General features: G+C 42.3%; 1 protein-coding gene across 2 annotated transcripts in view; it reads right to left on the bottom strand.

Moving 5' to 3' along the window:
• The window catches only part of PPM1L (protein phosphatase, Mg2+/Mn2+ dependent 1L), a 265,595-nt gene that overhangs the window by 75,305 nt on the left and 169,043 nt on the right, over nt 1-21,247 (bottom strand). The window contains exon 1 of one of the 2 annotated variants that reach the window (XM_077290642.1): nt 10,913-11,073. The exons of the other annotated variant lie outside the window; for it this stretch is intronic. Within the exon in view, the coding sequence (XP_077146757.1) occupies nt 10,913-11,020 (108 nt within the window). The 5' untranslated portion in view covers nt 11,021-11,073. Of the gene's footprint in view, nt 1-10,912; nt 11,074-21,247 lie in introns of those variants that run through there. 2 annotated transcript variants of the gene reach the window in all.

The raw sequence follows: 21,247 nt of genomic DNA, 5'->3' as shown, positions 1-21,247 counted from the left end.
GAATCTTGCATTTCTCCCTGTGAAATACCATTCTTGTCAGGACTCCCGGGTATTACTGCTGCGGGGAGAGCTGCACACAGCAGCAAGGGAGTTGAGCAAAGTGCCGGGTTACTAACCAAGTAACAAACAGGACCTGAACCATGTGACAAAATGGGAGGTGGTCGGGGCAGAGCCAGAAGCCAGGGTGCAGAGGAGTCGATATACACAGGAGAGTAGTCAAACAAGTTTAGATCATAACCAGGAAATCAAGAGGTACAAAAGGGGAGAAACAGGGGATTGTCAGAAGGGAAGCCAGAGGTCATAAATCCAAAAAGAACAAACAAGCAGAGTAATGCACGGACAGCAAGGAACACAATTGCAAACCGAGCACACACTCCAGTGGTGAGGCACACAGACAAGACGAAAGTATAGCTGACAGGGAATCCTAGTCTGGAGTGAGTATAAATACCCCTCCCAGATCCAAAGGGAGACCATAAAAATTAACCCTGAGGGAACAGGTCATTAACCATGTCCTAACCATGACAATTCTATTAATCACTGCTCATCGTTCAAGCTTATTTAGATCCTTCTGAGTTCTTTCTGTCTTCTCTAGTATTAGCTATCCCTCCTAGCCTTGCATCGTTTGCAAATTTGATTAGTTTACCTTCAGTTACGTTATCTAGATCATTTCTAAAAACATTGAACACTGGAGCCAGTACAGAGCCCTGTGGTACCCCACTTGAAACACTTTTCCAATTGGATGTGCAACCATTTATTACCACTCTTTCAGTAGGACCACTGAGCCAGTTATGAATCCACCTAACCGTTGCCTTGTCAATCCCAGACTTGGTCATTTTTTCAATAAGGATAGTATGAGATACTTAATCAAATGGTTTGCTGAAGTCGAGATATACTATATCTTCCGCATTTCCCTGATCCACCCAGTCAGTGATTCCATCATAGAAGGAAACTAGATTAGTCTGGCATGACTTGTTTGCTGCAAAATCATGCTGTCTCTGGATAATTACTGTACTCTTATTCAAGTACTTACATGCTGTACTTGTTTATAATTGCATTTACTTTACTAAAATAATTTATTGATGAGACTTTAGAGAACCATTTTTCTTTTGCTGGTATTTACTTATCTATACACATGTATGGTACTTCAGTTGGTTCCCTCCTCATCTGGGGTGGGTCTCAGGTTGGCTCTATTATAGATGTTAGTGGCAGTATATGGAAATACATCTTTTTATTGTATATAAGGTGTTTTTTGTGGCACATGCAGGAAAGTACTCTCATACATGAGCTCAACTGCAATTGATGTAGAAAGAACATCCTTTTTATACTTTACGGCATGCATATTGTATTAAGTAATTAATGTTATTTTCTAACTAGACAATTTCATATTTTGTGATTTAATTTCTATAATGCCCACATGTTCCGCAGAGCTAACAATCACCTACATCAATCCCTGTCCCTATAAGCATGTTTTTGGACTGCGGGAGAAAATTGGAGTACTCAAGGAAAATGCACACAAACATAAGGAAAAACTGTAGAATTAAAAAGTGATAATCTATCATACAAATATCCATAAAACTTGACAGCACATTGTAAGTTACTAGTTGCTAGTGACAGAACATTCAGCGAGACAATCTGCCTTTGCTTTGGGATGACTCTTACAAATGCCTGTAAATATGAAAGAAAACATGAATCTGAAAAGTAAATCGCATTTTCCATGGTGAAGAAACTTTGTTACTTTTAAATACAAGTTTAAGGTATTAAGCCTCCCAAATGTCTGAGTTGATGGCTCTAATTCATTTGGAAATAATAAATATGTAGGATAAGACGCAGAATAATCCTTCTGTGTGTTTGCTGAACGAAGAAAGGTTTTAATGCGCTTAGATTAGTTTCTAATCGAAATGAGAGATTTCCTCTAGACAAACAGAAATGACGACATGTTCTCCGCATACTGTAGACCGTGTTTGGGTTTATATTTAGATTTATTAGGTCAGTGACTGATTAAATTGCAATATTTAAATATCATCATAATGATCTTCAAGGATGCTGAATGGAGATTGCAGATCTGAGACTGTTCCTCTGAACACATTTTTAATACAAACCCAAGTATGTGTTTCCTAGCACAGAAGAGATTGTTGACTCTTGTGGTATCAAGAAAGACTTTGCATTCAAAGGGCAACCCAATTGGTAATATAAGTCACAGTTGACTGAGACAAGCAGCAAATTGCATTCACAACATGTAAAAGCAAAACGTGGCTTCACTGCTCATATGCAAATGTTAGAAGATCGGTAAAGGAACCCATCACTAAATTCATATCTGTACATAGGGAAATTCCAGTTTATCAACTGGAACAGTAAGAAGCTAGCCGGAGGCTGTGCTGGACCAGTCCGGTCTCTTCTTCTAGTATCCAAACTATGGTTTCTCTGAAATGTCTCAGAACTACCTGGCTGCAAATCCCATAGTACTAACACCACCGCAGAACAGGCCTGCGGCGGTCACTTTTCCAGCTGTGAGAACAGCTTGGTAGCCTGGTATTAATAGTACACTGCCAGATTGTGTTCACCCCTCTGATGCTTTACTCACCGCCGCTGCCCCGCACCTGCTGTCACCATGCGCTGCTTAACACTGAGGGAGCGGTGACAGGAGGAAACTGTAGTTCACAGCACAGGTCTGGACTACAATAGGCGGGCGCCTGGCTCCTCCTCACAGATGTGAATTGGACAGCCCAGTTCACAGGTCAGGCAACCACAGCGTAAAAGAGGACCTGTCACCACTTCCGACCTGTCACCACTTCTGACATGTCTATTTTAGTGGATTTTCTAAGAAATAACAAATCTTCACCATGTTCTTGTAGAACACATTGTGCCAATGCTCTGTAAATCGTCTTGGAAATGTATAAATTAACAACTGGGTTTTCCTATTCCCCTTGTCAAAGAGGTGTGTCCTTACAAAGACTGTCACAGTCAGCACTGATTAGATAGTGTGACAGACACACACCCTTAATTGGTAACACCCAGTTGTCAATGTATAAATTTCTAGCAGGAACAACATAAAGAAATCTAAGAAAAAATGCAACTTTACAGTGTTGTCTAACAATATGTTATTGTATTAGGAGTTTGTATTCAGAACAATGTGTATCGATGGGTACAGACTACAAACTGCATATAATGTAGTTTGATGCAATATTCCATTTAAGTTCTGCCATACTTCTCGCTAATCAAAAGACCTAGGTTCATAAAGGTCAACTTTTCTCCACCAATTACACATTTTTGACACTAAATTACTACATCATTTTAAAAGCTGTTATGGTGTCTGCCATTACTACCTCCTGTGGTCGGCATTCCACAGTCTGACTGCTCTAACTGTAGAGAATTCTTTCCTGTTTAGCTGCCAGAATTGCCTTTCTTCTACACGTAATGAGTGCCCCCTGGTATGGCCTTGGTAGTTTAAATGGGTTTTCCAGGCAAAATATATACAGTTAGGTCCAGAAAATATCTGGCTAGTGACAGAGTCTTCGTGATTTGGACACTGAATGCCACTATTTTTTTATTTAGAATTAGACAACTGAGATGCAATTGATGAGTTGTATTTCAGGTTTAAAGGGGTTGAACAAAAATATGCTGTGAAACCATTCTCCTTCAAACCCTCTTCATTTCAGGGGCTCAAAAGTAATTGGCCAAATTAACTTTACCATAAATAAAACATTTATATTTAATTCTATATTTCTGGACCGAACAGTATAAAAGTCTGCTTTACATAGTAAGGTATATAACATTAATAACCATTCATCACCAAGCCTGGTACCTACTCATTCACAGGCAATATACAGAGAAAACCACTTTAACTATTACTAGAGTAAAGATGGGAGTGTGACTGCAAGATCAGACAACGCACTTCGTTAGTACTAACCATGGGAACCTATTGGTCTGCACAGGAGCTGTAGACACAAAACTGTAAAATAATTTGCAAAGTTGCCATTTCTTTTACATTGTAGATTAACTGTATATCTTGGAGTGCTAAGCGATTTCCAACTGTGTATTTACCAAAAACTCCTTAAAGGACCTGTCACCCCCAAAATCGATGATGAGGTAAGCCCACCGTCATCAGGGGCTTATCTACAGCAGAGGTGTCAAACTGCATTCCTCGAGGGCCGCCAACAGGTCATGTTTTCAGGATTTCCTTAGCATTCCACAAGGTGCTGGAATCATTCTGTGCAGGTGATTAAATTATCACCTGTGCAATACAAGGACATCCTGAAAACATGACCTGTTGGCGGCCCTCGAGGAATGCAGTTTGACACCTCTGATCTACAGCATTCTGTAATGCTGTAGATAAGCCCCCGATGTTACCTGAAAGAGGAGAAAAAGAGGTTAGATTATACTCACCCAGGGGTGGTCCCGTTGCGGGCCGGACCGATGGGTGTTTAAGGTCCGCTCCGGCGCCTCCTATCTTCATTCCATGATGTCCTCTTCTGGTCTTCACGCCACGGCTCCGGCGCAGGCGTACTTTGTCTGCCCTGTTGAGGGCAGAGCAAAGTACTGTAATGCGCAGGGCCTCTCTGACCTTTCTGGCGCCTGCGCACTGCAGTACTTTGCTCTGCCCTCCACAGGGCAGACAAAGTACGCCTGCGCTGGAGCCACAGCGTGAAGACAAGAAGAGGACGTCATGGAATGAAGATGGGAGGCGCCGGAGCGGACCTGAGACGCCCATCAAAGCGGGACCGCCCCTGGGTGAGTATAATCTAATGTCTTTTTCTCCTCTTTCAGGTAACATTGGCGGCTTATCTACAGCATTACAGAATTCTGTAGATAAGCCCCTGATGACGGTGAGCATACCTCATCATCGATTTTGGGGGTAATTCCATAGCTGCTAACAACATGCATTAGATTTTTGTGTATAACTAACACGAGTTGGCAAATATGGCAGGTTAAATTGAAAGCAGACTTTATCCCCAGGTTGTAACTGACATTCTTTGCTGCGATCGGGACGCTGCGTGTTGTATTAATGAATCCATTAAAATTAACTGTAATGAAAAATGACTCATTCTGCTTAAGAAGCGTGCACAATAAAGTGCGTCTAAGCGCTGGAAAGCTGCACGCTCATTTGTACAAAAAGCAGTTGCCAGAAATAGCTGCAAACAATCTGCAAGTTCCTTTATTCCAGCTGTTATTTCAGGTACGAGGGAGGACTTTAATACGTCTTATTTCGGAGGTATAAAAGTTGGCGCCTTATTAGCATACGCACAGATGCACGGTTCTAAGATCTCAGCGTCTTCTATTACCTGATCTACTGTAGTTCTGACCCAAAGAAGAGAAGATCTTTTACAATGCTTTTTTCTAAATCAGATATTGCTTATAAAGCCATGCTAGATTTGCTATCCTGGCCAGGTGGAAATTATTATTATACATTTTTTATAGCACCATTTATTCCATGGCGCTTTACATGTGAAAAATGTGGGGGCAAATATAGACAAATACAATAAACATGTGCAAAAAACAAGGCAAAAAACAGGTACAGAAGAAGGAAGGACCCTGCCTGAGAGGGCTCAGTCTGCAGGGGATGGGTGAGGATACACTAGGAGAGGGTAGGGCTGGTTGTGCGGCGGTTCAGTAGGTTGAAGATCACTGCAGACTGTAGGCTTGTCTGAAGAGGTGGGTCTTCACATTCTTTTTTAAGGTTTCTATGGTAAGCGAGAGTCTGATGTGTTGGGTTAGAGAGTTCCAGAGGAGGGGGGAAGCACGGGAGAAGTCTTGGATGCGGTTGTGGGAAGAAGAGATGAGAGGGGTGTAGAGAAGGAGATCTTGCGAGGATCAAAGGTTGGAAATTAGTAATAACCATATCTGACATTTACAAGTTTAGAATTCATCATACAAAGATATGTGTCACATCCTGGATGTCTACATACAGAATAGAAGCCATGTGTATACAGTCCATCCAGAGTGGATAACCTACTTGTTGAACGTTCGCAACAGCTCTTCAAAAATTGTAGAAGGGCCCCAATATGGTTGGTATACGTGCAGATAACAATGGTGTACTCCAATGGAGCTGCTGCCTGTATGGCCACTATCATATTTTACTGGTTCAGTGGCCACCAGACCAGAGCACTGAGATCCTCTGAGTACCTGCCGGTATCCCTGGTGCCTCTTCTGATTAGTAGTGCCTGAGAGGCGTCATGCGCACGTCACGCTGCAACGATGGCGTCGCACCGGCGATGCTAACTCGTAGACGGAGGGTTTACAGGGCTCTGGTCTATCCATTGGACCAGGGTCCTGTGAATCTTTTTGCTCAACTTACAGTAAGTGACAGTATTTGTTACATTAGTAGTTATCCCATTTTCTTTACCAAGCTCTCCCCAAACCAAATCTAAGAAATGGCCTGTTTCCAGCAAATTGGAAAAAAACATTATGGACAAGTTGACTTAGGCCTCATGCACACGACATTATTATTATTATTGAAGTATTTTTGAATACCTCTACGATATGGCAACTAAAAGAGGAATTTTGTTATATTAATATTATATAAAACCAAAAGAGAATATATTAGCTTGTATTACAATAACGCATGGATTCCAGTATCCTCCTTTAGAGCCACGTTGTGTGTATGGCCTGGCATGAGAAAGCATTTTCTTCAAATAAATGTAATTGGAGCGGAACCATGACTCCATGTTGCAAAGGATGACAGAGAAAACCTCCTCATCTTTCACATCAGTGATACAGCGTGCGGGCCGCCAGCGGTCTGCGCAGGTAATTAGGCAGATACTTCAGGTTCTGCTTGGCCAAACCTGGATATGTATTTACTGATGACAAATCTATTCTGAACTGTCCACTGTTGTGGGGTCTAATGCCGTCCGCCATGTTTGCCACCAGGCAATATTTCCATTCAGGTGTATTTCTCTAGCAAGGTGGGTAAATAGTGATGGTAACATCCAGAGATCAGCAGCAACTCAATTACACCAACTTCTCACACTACTTCTACACTGGGTTGATCCAAATGCAGTTCTCCTTGATGCAGATTTCATTGCAGAAATTATAGATTGAATTCCACACTTTTGGTCAATTCATGCTGTTTTTCAGCGGTATGTGGATGAGATTTTGTAAATTCTCTTTTACTTTGCAGTTACAGTATTAAAGGGAATATGTCACCAAGTATTTACTTCCCAGTCAGAGGACAACATAAAATAAGACCAGATCCTAGGTCTTCTAGCTGTGATTTTAATAATATTTTTATATGCTGCACCTCTGCTAGTCCTTTCAATGCTGAGCTCTGTCTAGCCCTGCCCACACCACTAATTGAGAACCTTCTACCTAAACGGGGCAAAGAAAGAAAGCGGCCAATAAGTGGGGGAAACAGCAATGGTGTAACAGGAAGCCTGTGGGCCCAATACAAAATGTCTATCAGTCAAGGGTCTTTAATAGTATTGATCTTCTCACATGGACCAAAGAGACCGCTTTGGGCCCCAACTGCAAACTCTACACCCTCTTTAGTTACAACTCTGGGTGGCAAGGATAGCAGGACCTCATTAACATTGAGGACTACATAGCAGGAGCTTATTGAGAGGACCAGTCAACCAGCAGCAGATAAAGTGTTTAATCAAAACTACAGCAAGGAGCCAAGTTAGTGTCGCAGCACTGGAATCAGAAAATTTTCCACGCGACAGTTCTACAGTGGAAAATTCACCGCATATTTTCTACTTTGCAACACACCCAGGGATGCATCTACAGGGAACACAAATTACAACAACAAAAATCCACTGCGGATTTCAGAACAATATTTGTAATAAAATCCTCAACAAAATCTACCGTACATATAGTACAGAACCATGACTCCATATTGTAAAGCGCGACTGAGAAATCCTCCTCGTCTTTTAGATCAGTGATACACAGCCTGTAGTACATGCAGATCCTATTGATATTTTACAGTAGATTCCCACGTGACTCTCACCCCGCTCACTAAGAAGGGGTGAATAATGCGGTGAAAATCTGCAACATAATTGAAATTGTCAGATTTAAAGGGAACCTGTCACCCCCAAAATCGAAGGTGAGCTAAGCCCACCAGCATCAGGGGCTTATCTACAGCATTCTGGAATGCTGTAGATAAGCCCCCGATGTATCCTGAAAGATGAGAAAAAGAGGTTAGATTATACTCACCCAGGGGCGGTCCCGCTGCGGTCCAATGGGCGTGACGAGAGGCCCGGCGCCTGTGCACTGCAGTACTTTGCTCTGCCCTCAACAGGGCAGACAAAGTACGCCGGAGCCGCAGTGTGAATACAAGAAGAGGACGTCATCATAAGAAGATGGGAGGCCCCGCACCGGACCGCAACACCATCAGATCGGACTCTGCCCAGGTGAGTATAATCTAACCTCTTTTTCTCATCTTTCAGGATACATCGGGGGCTTATCTACAGCATTACAGAATGCTGTAGATAAGCCCCTGATGCTGGTGGGCTTAGCTCACCTTCGATTTTGGGGGTGACAGGTTCCCTTAATTTGCTGCACTATTCAATTTTGGCTGTGGATTTTCTCCCCAGCTGGTGATTATATTTTGTAAAATGCCATCCACAATGTCTGGATTCTAATAAACTGCACATGTGGATGTATATTTAAAGGGATCCGGTCACTCAAAAAACACAGATATGTGGTTAATCTGTAATTAAACTCATTCAAAGGGCTCATATTCACTTGCGAGCAAAACGGATGAGTGCAATCCGATAAAAAAATTGGATTGCACTCGGACCAGTGTTATTCAATAGGTGACATCTCAATAGCGTTTTTTTTCTCAGCCGAAATCGGACTGAGAAAAAAATCGAAGCATGCTGCGAGTCTCGGAAGAGACTAGGCAATGCAAGTCAATGGGTGCGAGAAAAAAAACGTACGGAATACGGACCATCCCTTTTCCGTCCGTTTTTTAATGATACGTTACCATTCTGTGGCATAGAACACTGTAAATGGTCCTGTAAATGATTGTATAAAAATAGTTGCAGAGAAAAAAAACGCATTGCATACGGATGTCATACGGATGTAAAAAGGATGGTGCGATTAAAAATTGCATTGAACTCGCATGACAATCGCATAGTTCGCATCCAATTTTTTCGGTCCAGATTATGGACCGGTTTTTTTCTCGCAAGTGAGTATGAGCCCATAAACTGTGCGGCCGCCGTACTAAAAGTCCAGCTACCAGGAGGAAATAAACAGAGATACAATCGGGGCAGCTTCAGTCCCCACTCTGTGTATAGTAAGCGGCGGCTCGTAAGTGTGCGGGTACATAGCGCATGCGTGGGATTACAGTGCCGAACAGGTCAGCGTGCCGCTGATGGGAGGAGGGTATCATTATAATAAAGTCAGGAGGCAGTGATTTCTTCTAGGCACCGTACACCCCGCAGCCTGGAAGAAATCATTAGCATATAATATTATAAATTAATTTCTAAAGATCTATACTGCAGCTATGAGGCATACAGGTGAGACTGGTTTAACCATTCTGTTATCTGTATGTGTAGCACCCCAGGAGTCCGGATGCCACAGTGGCAATGCCTCCCTCACAGGGGGTAATGTCATGCCTGGAAGCAAGTAGGGATCCCCTTAACAGGTAACACTGGCATACAACACTTTCCTGACTCCAGACCAGAAGGGGGAGCTCTAAACCCGGTTTCAGGGGAGCTTCCCTGATAAGTTCTGGTCTGGAGGCGGGGTAATCAGTAAGTTAGAGACAGTGAAGGAAGAGGAAGCAAGTGAGGAGAAGCTGGGGATAGGAGCTGCGACTGAGCTCACCCCAGGACTGAGCGCAACAGACCGGACACCGGAGTTCGTGGTTGTGTGGGAACTGCATGCCCAGCCACTGAATTCGGAGAACAGGAGATTGCAGGTCTCCTGGCCACATCTGATGCCCAAAGGCACAGCAGCAAACTAGAGAGCTCGGAGTCACCACGAGGGAGTGACATCAGGAAAAGGCTCGAGCTGCCTGCCACGCGGGTAGTGTTCCACTTAAAGAACAGACTGAGAGAGGGACTTGAAGAGAGCTTAAGGCATCAAGAACCAAAGAACAGCGCAGTAGGGAGGCCTCCAACCCCACCTGTCTAGGGGGATTCTGAACTGCTTACAGGCTGCCCAGATCTCCAATACCACCTGTACCTGTGCTCCAGACTGCACCTACAATTAAAGGTAAAAGAAATTACAGTCCCTGTGTCCTCCAATTCTTCCTGCACCACAACTTCCACAACCCCTCATAGACTGTTCTGGTAGCCCTGGGTACCCGCTCCACCTGTGGGGAGAACCATCCCAGTTTCACCACCATCGGCCCCAGCAGTCCCTTTAAGCAGCGTTGGCCATCTATAGCCGAATACCACAGGTAGCGTCACGAACAATCCCCTACAAACATTCCCTCATCCCTTTTGTGCGCCCAGGGCCACAGACTGGGTCACTGCTGACGTGACCACCCCTTTAAGAACCGTCTGACCCAGTTCCGAGTACCCCCCGGCCCTAGCGGGTGTTGCATATGCCCATGGTAATAGATCAAGATCTTCCAGGGGGGTGACAGATTCCCTTTAATTATCTATTAGTTTTAGCTATAATCCATTGGGCGAGCATACGGCTAGAGACAGCTTTGAGGTAATAAAACCTAGATTTGTCTCTTTGCATTTGCCTTGTGAGTCTTTTACACATCTTCAGACCATTGTCCTCCTCCTAAAGCATCGCCATTTTGGTACTGTAGTAGATGACCTTGTGCTCACTTCTGGCAGCAGATCCTGACACTACGCTTTATTATTACTCATTATAAAGCCCTCTCATCTATTCTGTCATTTGTATGGTTTTCCAGTGAAGTGCTGCATTGACAAGACATGAAAGCTCAGAGGTTTCTTTAATTCTACCAATATGAGACGTCTATTCTAGCAGATATATTAGAAATAATAATCACTCTGACCTGCATGTACTGTGCGGTGATTTCTTCAGATGCTGATGAGTTTTCACGTCCGTCTATAATGCACACTCCAGTGCAGTAGGGTATAGTCTGACTAAATAATAAATCCATTTTTTGTTAGCAGGGATGATATTATTCCATTCTCTTGTGCCTGTCGCTAGCTCTGCCTACACATCTAATCATGTCCTGCGTAATCAGCTAAAATAACAGATCACTTAGAAAGGGCTGCGGATTTGTCTTCCAGAATCAGATTATGAGAGCAGAGCATCTGACTGGTAATTAAAAAATGATTCATCCCACACATTAGAGGTGTGAATATTTCCACCATTCTGTGACGACTGACCCTTCTATGACAGCTGAAAAAAATGTTTACTTATATGAAATATTAGAAGAAACTACTAGACCTAACACCTTACATGTGCTCATAATAAAGGAATAGAAATTAAATACTGAATTTTTAACAAAGGTTGAATTCACAAGTCCATGAAATACGACTGTGCTTGGATCGCAACACTTGACTAAACCGGGGTGTCTCCTGACTTGAGCTAACCATGAAACCCACCAGACTTTTTAAAGTGTTTTACACAAAAACACCATGGTGAATCAGGGCCTACGTGTTTTTGCCGTCCTCACCTAGATATGTTTTTTTACAGTTTAAAAGGGGTATTCCCATCTCCAAGTTTCTATCCTAATATGTAGTAGGTGTAATAATAATAGTAAATACCTACAATTAGAAATATAGTTATTCAGAGTTGCCATGTCTCTTTCCTCATCTGCAGGCATTACAAGACCTTAAGTATCCATGGTTACGACCACTGATATAGTGACAGTTAGCTAGTTGCTAGTGGTCGTAATCATGGATACCTAAGGTCCAGCAATGCCTGCACATGAGGAAGGAGACATAGCGAATCAGAAGAACTATACTACATATCTATTTGGAGGTATTTGCTAATATTATTATTATAATTACACCTACTACATATTGGGATAGGATCTTGGAGATGGGAATGCCCCTTTAAGCAAAACAAAATGAGATGGTTGTCGCTGGCACCAAGGTTTTCTTGAACAGTGTCATGCCAAGCAAGCTTTGTATTATTAGAAATTACCAGGTCAAACAGAGCATTGCCATTTTGGGTTTTCTCCAAACAAGCCTATAGAATTATCTTGCAACATGCTAAGGAAAGGTCTCCCCTTTGGGGATTTTCTTCCCAGGCAATATCTGAGTAGTTAACATCTCCTATAATCTCTACAGTACCAGCCTCTGCACCCCGCACCATCTCGTCATGCAGCCGACCATCCATGTCCTCAGTGATGTTGGCGGGTCTATAGATTACAACAGAAAATAATTTTTCATTCTTTACCGCAATCTGTAATTCCGCTCACAATGTTTCTTCACAAACGAAGCCACTTATTGCCTTTTTCATATTTGTTTTTATGCTACATATTCTCCGTCTTTCCGAAAGTGCGTAAAACCAGAAAGAATTACAGTTTAACCAAGTCCAACCACGTCTCAACCAAGTCCAACCACGTCTCCGCAACACTGACTACATCAATATGTTCCTCCATTACCAAGGCCGCAAACTCTCATACGCTTCTTGCTAGATGCCCCTGAATTTGTGAACTTATACTTTACATTTTCATCCAGGTTTCCACAATCACTTTCAGAAATGCTATGTTCCGAAATTTTGTGAGCACATTTGTCTTCACTGATACATTTTAGCGAAAGATCAGGAGAGGAGATAGCCTGTGCTGCCGAACTGGACACATTTGTAGGAAAACTTCAGCTATGAGACAGGCGCTGTCTGCACAATTTTCAGCATTCGGATGAAAACAAGAATAATGCTTCCATTCTCTGACGTACATAGAGATCATGAAGATAGCAGCAATTGTGGCTCAAAAGATATTAAAACCCAGCAGTATAGAAGGATTATTCTTTTAGAATCAGTACGAAATGTAATTATGAAGTGTCTGGTGGAACGTCTCTTTAGGTACTGCCTGATTGTAAAGCAGGGGTCACCAACCTATGGCTCGGGAGACATAAGTTGGTCACAGGCCTCAGAGTTGTGGCTTGGACAATGTCTTGACAGCTTTGTGCATTAACACCAAGTCTAACAAACAACTATGAAGAGCAAGTCTCCAGATGGTGGCCCCACACTGAAGAGCAGATCTGGTCATGGATGTAATAGGGAAAGATTGGAAGCCCCCCGAGGAAGCTCACACGAAATGTGCATTGGGACTGCTAGCCCAAGACCCTGTGTGGAGACTATGGGTTAGACCTTTATTGCAATGATTGTAGCTGCATATAGTGCCTGATAATTGACGCTCTCTCTACCTGTGACTTATTTTTGCCTCTGACCCACTACTATTGAGCTTTGATTATGGACATACATGCTGTCTGCTGAGGCTTGAAATATATGTGACACACTGTAACCACACACTACGATTAGGTAGAGATGATAGGAAGCACTGGCACTTTATATGGAATGCTGCTACTTACACTAGGTCTCCCATCCACTTAATATTTGTGGATTTGTGTGTTTTTTGCTCCGTTGTTCCACACTGTCCATCTTTGTCATTTGAATTGTGCCTGTATTTATACACTGTTATTTTAAACTATGTGTCTAATAAAATTGGGCACTTTGTATTTTGGATCTTTTTTCTCTCTTTTTTTGTGTTTCTATGATATAAAATGTCCTATAGTACCTAGACCCTTGGCACCAATTGGTATAGGGTCCTATTTTTGATATTATGTTTTCTCATGGCTCTTGGAATTTGGTTCAGTTGGTATAATAGATACAGTAAAAGTCCACATTTTGTTTATAAAATTATTAGTGTTTTTTATTATTATGACAAAATAGACTATTTGTGATGCCAAAATATTGTGTATAGTGTGTCGAATATTGGAAGAAAACCATGTCAGATCTTAGAGGTTACCCTGGTTAAACGTGAAGACCTGAGTGGTTTTCATCAAATGCTGTACCAAATTTACTAAGTGATATACATCCATGCCTTTGATTAACCATATGTCTAGGCATCCTGCAAACAATGAAAACCATTACATACAGTTCAATTCCACTCCACTTGGTGGGAATATTGTATGAGGCTCTTAGCAAAGTTATTGATTTTTTTGTGCTTGTCTCTCTGCGTATTTGCAACATAGACTATGGAGGAGCAAAATAAATCCTTCTGGAGCGATTTGAAAAGGTGCCAGAAAGCACATCCCTGGAAAGGCCCACCAGAGACTACTACTTATCGTGCGCCAAGGGAAAAGGAGGAATTAGGAGAATTAATTTTCTATTCTAGTAGGGTATATACATATAATATACTGGAGTTATAATGTACTGATTTCTGCTTTGGATATTGTTGTTGATTTTGAAGGAAAATGTAATCTGGTAATATGGTAATTATGGCATTTGACAAAAGGGCTGCTCTACCTTTAGGTGGTCTGAGACACTGAATAGCTGTCGGCTTGATTCCTAGATTAAGATGCAAGTCTAGCTTGGCTAAACAAGCATATTATTTAACAAGGAAAAGTAGCTGCCAGGCACCTCTGGCACCTGTTATCTGTGGAGAAAACGAAAAGGCACAAGCCTGAAAAAAAAAAGAAGGAAAATCCTTTGTCCAACAGGAGTCGCTGGCCAGATTTGGGGGAGTCAGTAAAGGGTATAGCATGTGTAGTAAACTAACAGATGAATGTGTTAAAGCAACGTTTTGGCATCAGTGAATACTAATCTTTGTTAACATCTATCATGTAAAAAATGTGCAATGAGATTTTAAAGCTTTCATATCACTAAGGCTAGGTTCACATTGCGTTAATGGGTGTCCGCTAGCGGACTCCGTTACATGGCGCAATTGTCGCAATCAACGCTATGTAACGGGTTCGTTAGCGCACCCATTGACCGCAATGTGCTAACGGGTCGCTAACGCATCGCTGACGCATGCCATTTTTGGCATGCGCTAGCGATGTCCCGTTATTTACGAACGGACCTCGAACGCTGCTTGCAGCGTCTGAGGTCCGTTCCTCCCTAGCGCAGATCGGGCATCTGCGCTAGCGGGATCGCCAAATGCGATCCCTTTTGGGACATTGCGTTAGCGCAATCCACTAGCGTATGCGCTAAACGGATTGCCCTAACGCAATGTGAACCTAGCCCAAATGGGTGTCCGCTAGCGGACTCCGTTACATGGCGCAATTATCGCAATTAACGCTATGTAACAGGTCCGTTAGTGCACCCATTGACCGCAATGTGCTAACGGGTCGCTGACGCATGCCATTTTTGGCATGCGCTTGCGATGTCCCGTTATTTTCGAACGGACCTCGAACGCTGCTTGCAGCGTCCGAGGTCCGTTCCTTGCTAGCGCAGATCGGGCAGCCATTTGGTAAATTAAAAAAAAAGTTCATTTTTTTCTCATTAATGTACACTCTGCACCCCATCTTGACTGAAAAAAACAGAAATGTAGAAATGTTTGCATATTTATTAAAAATAAAAAACTGAAATATCACATGATCAGAAATATTCAGACCCTTTGCTCAGTATTGAGTAGAAGCACCCTTTTGAGCTAGTACAGCCATGAATCTTATTGGGAATGAGGCAACAAGTTTTTCACACCTGGATTTAGAGATCCTCTGCCATTTCTCCTTTTAGACCCTCTCCTTTTAGATCCTCTCCAGTTCCATCAGGTTGGATGGTGAATGTTGGTGAACAGCCATTATCAGGTCTCTCCAGAGATGCTCAATTGGGTGTAAGTCAGGGCTATGGCTCGGCCAGTCAAGAATGGTCACAGAGTTGTTCTGGAACCACTCCTTTGTTATTTTAGCTGTGTGTGTGCTTAGGGTCATTGTCTTGTTGGAAGATGAACCTTCGGCTAAGTCTGAGGTCCAGAGCACTCTGGAAGAGGTTTTCATCCAGGATATCTCTGTACTTGGCCACATTCATGTTCCTTCAATGACAACCAGTCGTCCTGTCCCTGCAGCTGAAAAACACCCCTATAGCATTATGCTGCCACCACCATGTTTCACTGTTGGGATTGTATTGGGCAGGTGATGAGCAGTGCCTGGCTTTCTCCACACATACTGCTTAGAATTATCACCAAAAAGGTCTATCTTCGTCTTATCAGACCAGAGAATCTTATTTCTCATAGTCTGGATGTCCTTCATGTGTTTTGAAAACTCTATGCGGACTGTCATATGTCTTGTACTGAGGAGATGCTTAAGTTGGGCCACTCTGCCATAAAACCCGACTGGTGGAGGGCTGCAGTGATAGCTGACTTTGTGGAACTTCCTCCCATCTCCCTACTGCATCTTTGGAGCTCAGCCACAGTGATCTTGGGGTTCTTCTTTAACTCTTTCACCAAGGCTCTTCTCCCACGATTGCTCAGTTTGGCTGGACGGCCAGGTCTAGGAAGACTTCTGGTGGTCCCAAACTTCTTTCATTTAAGGATTATGGAGGCCACTGTGCTCTTAGGAACCTTGAGTACTGCAGAAATTCTGTTGTAACTTTGGCCAGATCTGTGCCTTGCCAGAATTCTGTCTCTGAGCTCCTTGTCCAGTTCCTTTGACCTCATGATTCTCATTTGGTCTGATATGCACTGTGAGCTGTGAGGTCTTATATAGACAGGTGTGTGCCTTTCCAAATCCAGTCCTATCAGTTTAATTAAACACAGCTGGACTCCAATGAAGGAGTAGAATCATCTCAAGGAGGATCACAAGGAAATGGACAGAATGTGACTTAAATATGAGTGTCTGAGCAAAGGGTCTGAATACTTATGACCATGTGATATTTCAGTTTTTCTTTTTTATTAAATTTGCAAAAATTTCTACATTTCTGGGATTTTTTTCAGCCAAGATGGGGTGCAGAGTGTACATTAATGTGCAAAAAAAAATCATTGTTTTGAATTTACCAAATGGCTGCAATGAAACTAAGAGTGAAAAATGTAAATAGGTCTGCATATGTTCCATAACCACTGTATATATATATATATATATACACACATACATTATAAATATATATATATATATATATATATATATATATATATATATATATATATATATATACATATACACACACACATATATATATATATATATACACACACACACACACACACATACTGTATATATGAAATGCTCAGCTCTTAGTGGGCATGGGAGAACTTTGTACCCAATTCTTTGTACATTATTGTTCAAATCAAAAATATTATTATCTGCCTTCACAATGCAGTTTTAAAATTTTTTTTCTAAATGTTACACTGTCCTTTTTCCAGTTTTAAACATCTCAGCACGACAAGTACACAAAGCACAGTCAGCACATCATAAAGGGAAGAAAGAGCTTTACATAGAAAATTACATACTGTAATAAACAGACCTTTAAGCCTTTAATTGGAAATCTGGAGGTTTATGTTCATACACCGGCACTTCAGAGAACACGCTTTCATATTTAGGATAAAATAATTAATATGTTGATACTTTGCAGCAGTCCTTTTTGCAGCCTATGCCAAGCTCAATGGTGGGTTACTGTCGATACGTTCCTGCTGGAGATGTTTTCAGTAACTGAAATATTCAAGGACTATTAATAGTCTTCAGCACGATTATCTGACAAGATCTGAGATTGTAAATGGTTTCCGTCCAATAAAACCTGATATGACCAGCAAAAATTCACTGATAATATTATCAGGGGCAGTTTTTTAAAGGACCTTCTGGTAAAGAATATAATTTTACCTTTGCAGATGTCTTTCAGAGAAAGCAGCCTGAATATGAACTACTGCTATGCAACCCCATGCTCCTGACTGATCCAGCTTGTGACTCCTCATACGCTAAAAGGGCTAATAACAGGCATTAATAAGCATCGCCAACACTTGCATCACCAGCTACCAGAATGAGGGCATTATCATAGATTTGTTAAAATCAATTTTACTGTCACCACTCAGATCCTGGGTATAATAAAAGCAGCAATAAATAGCACCCAAGTTTGCTAATAGTTTCTAAGGCGCTGTTAACAATCAATAGTAATGACAGATATGTGCTATGTGCCGTCATACACTGCACAGTATAAGAGCTCGTTCAGACGTCAGTTTTTCTCGTACAACTTCTATCTGTGTTTTTCACCGATAGAACTTACTAGGGTATGTGCCAACGATCAGGAACAGCTGCGGTTTGACGCTGAGTATTTATACAGCTGTTACAGCATAGTGGATAGCCCCATGTCCACTATGCATCCACAGACGCCTGCCGATCAGCCACAGACACTGAAATGCAGCGTGTCTCTACCATCTCCGCAAGAGATATTACATCAATAGAAATGTATTGAATGCGGTAAATCAGCATGGTTCAGACAGCAGCGCTCTGGACGTAGCAAACATGAGCTGCTACCTCCGGATCATGGGCACCCAGCCTTAGGCCAGTCTCACACGTCCAGATAATTCCGGTACCGGAAAAATTGGTACCGGAGTTATCCGTGTCCGTGTGCTCACGTGGCACATCAGTGTGGCACACGTGCGGCAGCCGTGTGCCGCCCGTGTGCCGACTGGGTACCACACGGACCGTGCAGGAGACAGCGCTAGAGATAAGCGCTGTCCCCTGCATCTGGTGCTGAAGCCAGAATTCATTCCTTCTTCCCAGCAGCGTTCGCTGGAGAGAAGGAATGAAAAATCATTGTTTTTTAATTTTTTTTGTGTTTAAAATAAAGATCCTTGTCACCTACCCCCTCCCACCCCCTGTGCGCCCGCCCGCTGGAAATAAAATACCCGGCTCCCTCGATGCTTCCTCTCAGCGCCGCAGCTTCTTCCTGTATGAGCGGTCACCTGGTACCGCTCATTACAGTGATGAATATGCGGCTCCACCCCTATGGGAGGTGGAGCCGCATATTCATCACTGTAATGAGCGGCACCACGTGACCGCTCATACAGGAAGAGCTGCGACGCTGAGAGGAAGCATCGAGGGAGCCGGGTGAGTATTTTATTTCCAGCGGGCGGGTGCAGAGGGGGTGGGAGGGGGGAGGTGACAAGAATCTTTATTTTAAACACACACACAAAAAAACACAATGATTTTTAATTCATTCTCTCCAGCGAACGCTGCTGGAGAGAAGAAATTAATGGCGGCTTCAGCACCACGCTGGGGGGACAGCGCTTACTGTAGCGCTGTCTCCTGTACGGCATACGGACTGCACACGGACAGCATCCGTGTGCAGTACGTGTTTTACACGGACCCATTGACTTTAATGGGTCCGTGTGATCCGTGCGCTCCCACGAACACTGACATGTCTCCGTGTTTTTCAAACGGACACACGGTCTGTGAAAACACACTGACATGTGCAGAGACACGTTGATTTTAATGTGTCTACGTGTGTCAGTGTCTCCGGTACGTGAGAAAACTGACACCACACGTACCGGAGCCACTGACGTGTGAAACCGGCCTTATAGTGTATGGGGCTGATCACATGTTCATGCATTTTTGCAGACCAAGTGGTCTGCACAAAATCACAGACATGTCCAATCTTGATCTGAGTCTCGGATCAAACTCACCAATGCAAGTCTATGGGTTCGTAAAAAAAAAAAAAAATTGGACAGCACTTGCATGCCATCAATGTGCTGTTTGATACGAGAAACTTGAGAAAACCCCATCATTTTTGTAATCAAAGAAAAACTGATGAAACTCTAATCAATCGCTGATGGTAAAAACTGACATTGACCAAACTCTAATAAAACTAGGAAAAGAAATGTTGATGAAACTCTGTATTTTTCATATGAGAAAAAATCACTGAGGACTGAATGAGTCCTAACTCCTAATATTTATCACTTCTAAGAGTCTGGTTAGAAGGTTTCTGGCTGCTGGGGCCCCAAAAATCCAGAAGCTGGAAGATTATTGACACTAGATGAATATCCTTTAGCCATTCTCTACTTTTGAGCTTTGAGTGTTCTTCCTGAAGAGGTTTTGAAAAGCACTTTGCAGGAGAAAAATGAAAGTGCATGTCACTTCTCTGAAGTGGAACCTGATAGAATCTGCTCTAAAATAAGCACTGTCTAATCAAAAGGCTGCAAAAATCACTTAAAGTGAACCTCTCACCAGGATTTTGCTAAGTAACCTAAAGACATTGTCAGGTTGGCAGTGTTACACTGATTAAAATGATACCTGGGTTGATGAAATCCATCTTGTGGTTCTTGTGTGATCAGTGATAAAATTTGCAGCTAATGAGATGCTCAGAGGCAGGACTGTAGGCAAAGTCTTATCTTCCTGCTCTAAGCAAGAAAAACCAAGGAAAGACCTGCCCACAGGCCGCCCCGAAGCACAAACAGTCTGTCTCTCTCTGTTTCTATGATGAGGAACATGTTTTTGTTTCAGAGTGGCCTGTGGGCAGGTCTCTTCTTGGCTTCTCTGGCTGAAAACATCATGAAAATGCTTATCCAAGCTCTTCAGTGAACGTTCGCATAAATGCTTGGGAACAAAAAAAAGAGCATTTCCTGAAGCTGCTGCTGTTTGAAAAAGCTCATAAAATTGCATTTGATGCGAAATATCTACAGGTAAAAAGTGCATGAAACATGACTGTATCAATAAAATTTTGTCAAAGCCAAATACCAGGAAGTATCAAAAAGAAAACAGCTTTATTTAAAACATGACATAACAAAAGGTGACAAAAACCACAGCGTCAAAAACATGTTAAAAAAGTATGTAAAAAACACTGAAAGAAAAAAACAACTAGTGACCTAATTCAAGAAAATCTGAAACATCAAAAACTCACCTAATACTCCTTGTGGGAACATGGCCTAACAGGAGTCATGGAACAGGCCAAACTCTCTAGGTAAAATTGTGCCAACCTGTTAGTTCCATCTCAGAGATTTGCTGTATAAAGCCGGTCTACTTTTTTCTATTTTTTTGTGACAGGCTATTGTTGGGTATTTGGGACTCTACCCATTTTATCGCAGCTCGGTTAGCTATTATTACCAATTTAGAATGATTTTATTACCTGTGCAAGATTAATGGAGAAAATTAACAACTTTTCTTCATTAACTAATCAAGGCTCAAAAAACAAACCACTGGTCTCTTCTGAAATTAGTTGTTTAAAAAGAAATCAAATAATCATAAAAAATTAAACACACTCTACAGGGACATGTAAAATCTGAATTAGTATGCACAGAAAGCTGACAGGGATATATTAAATGCATAATTACAATAATCCACAGCTGCTTCAGAGCTGGAAAATAATAAATTGCCCAGTGAGATCTGGTGTCTATATAAAATCTAAGGGAGACGACATCTGTTGTGTACCGAGGCTTGACACCAGTCTTGTGCGTTTTCTTTCTACATAACTATATTCAGTCCTAGGTCCATTTTTCCTGCCGAGC

This window comes from Ranitomeya variabilis, chromosome 2, assembly GCF_051348905.1.
Source record: "Ranitomeya variabilis isolate aRanVar5 chromosome 2, aRanVar5.hap1, whole genome shotgun sequence".
NCBI lineage: Eukaryota > Metazoa > Chordata > Amphibia > Anura > Dendrobatidae > Ranitomeya > Ranitomeya variabilis.
Note: the sequence above shows the minus strand (reverse complement) of the source record. Positions and strands in the feature narration are given on the sequence as shown.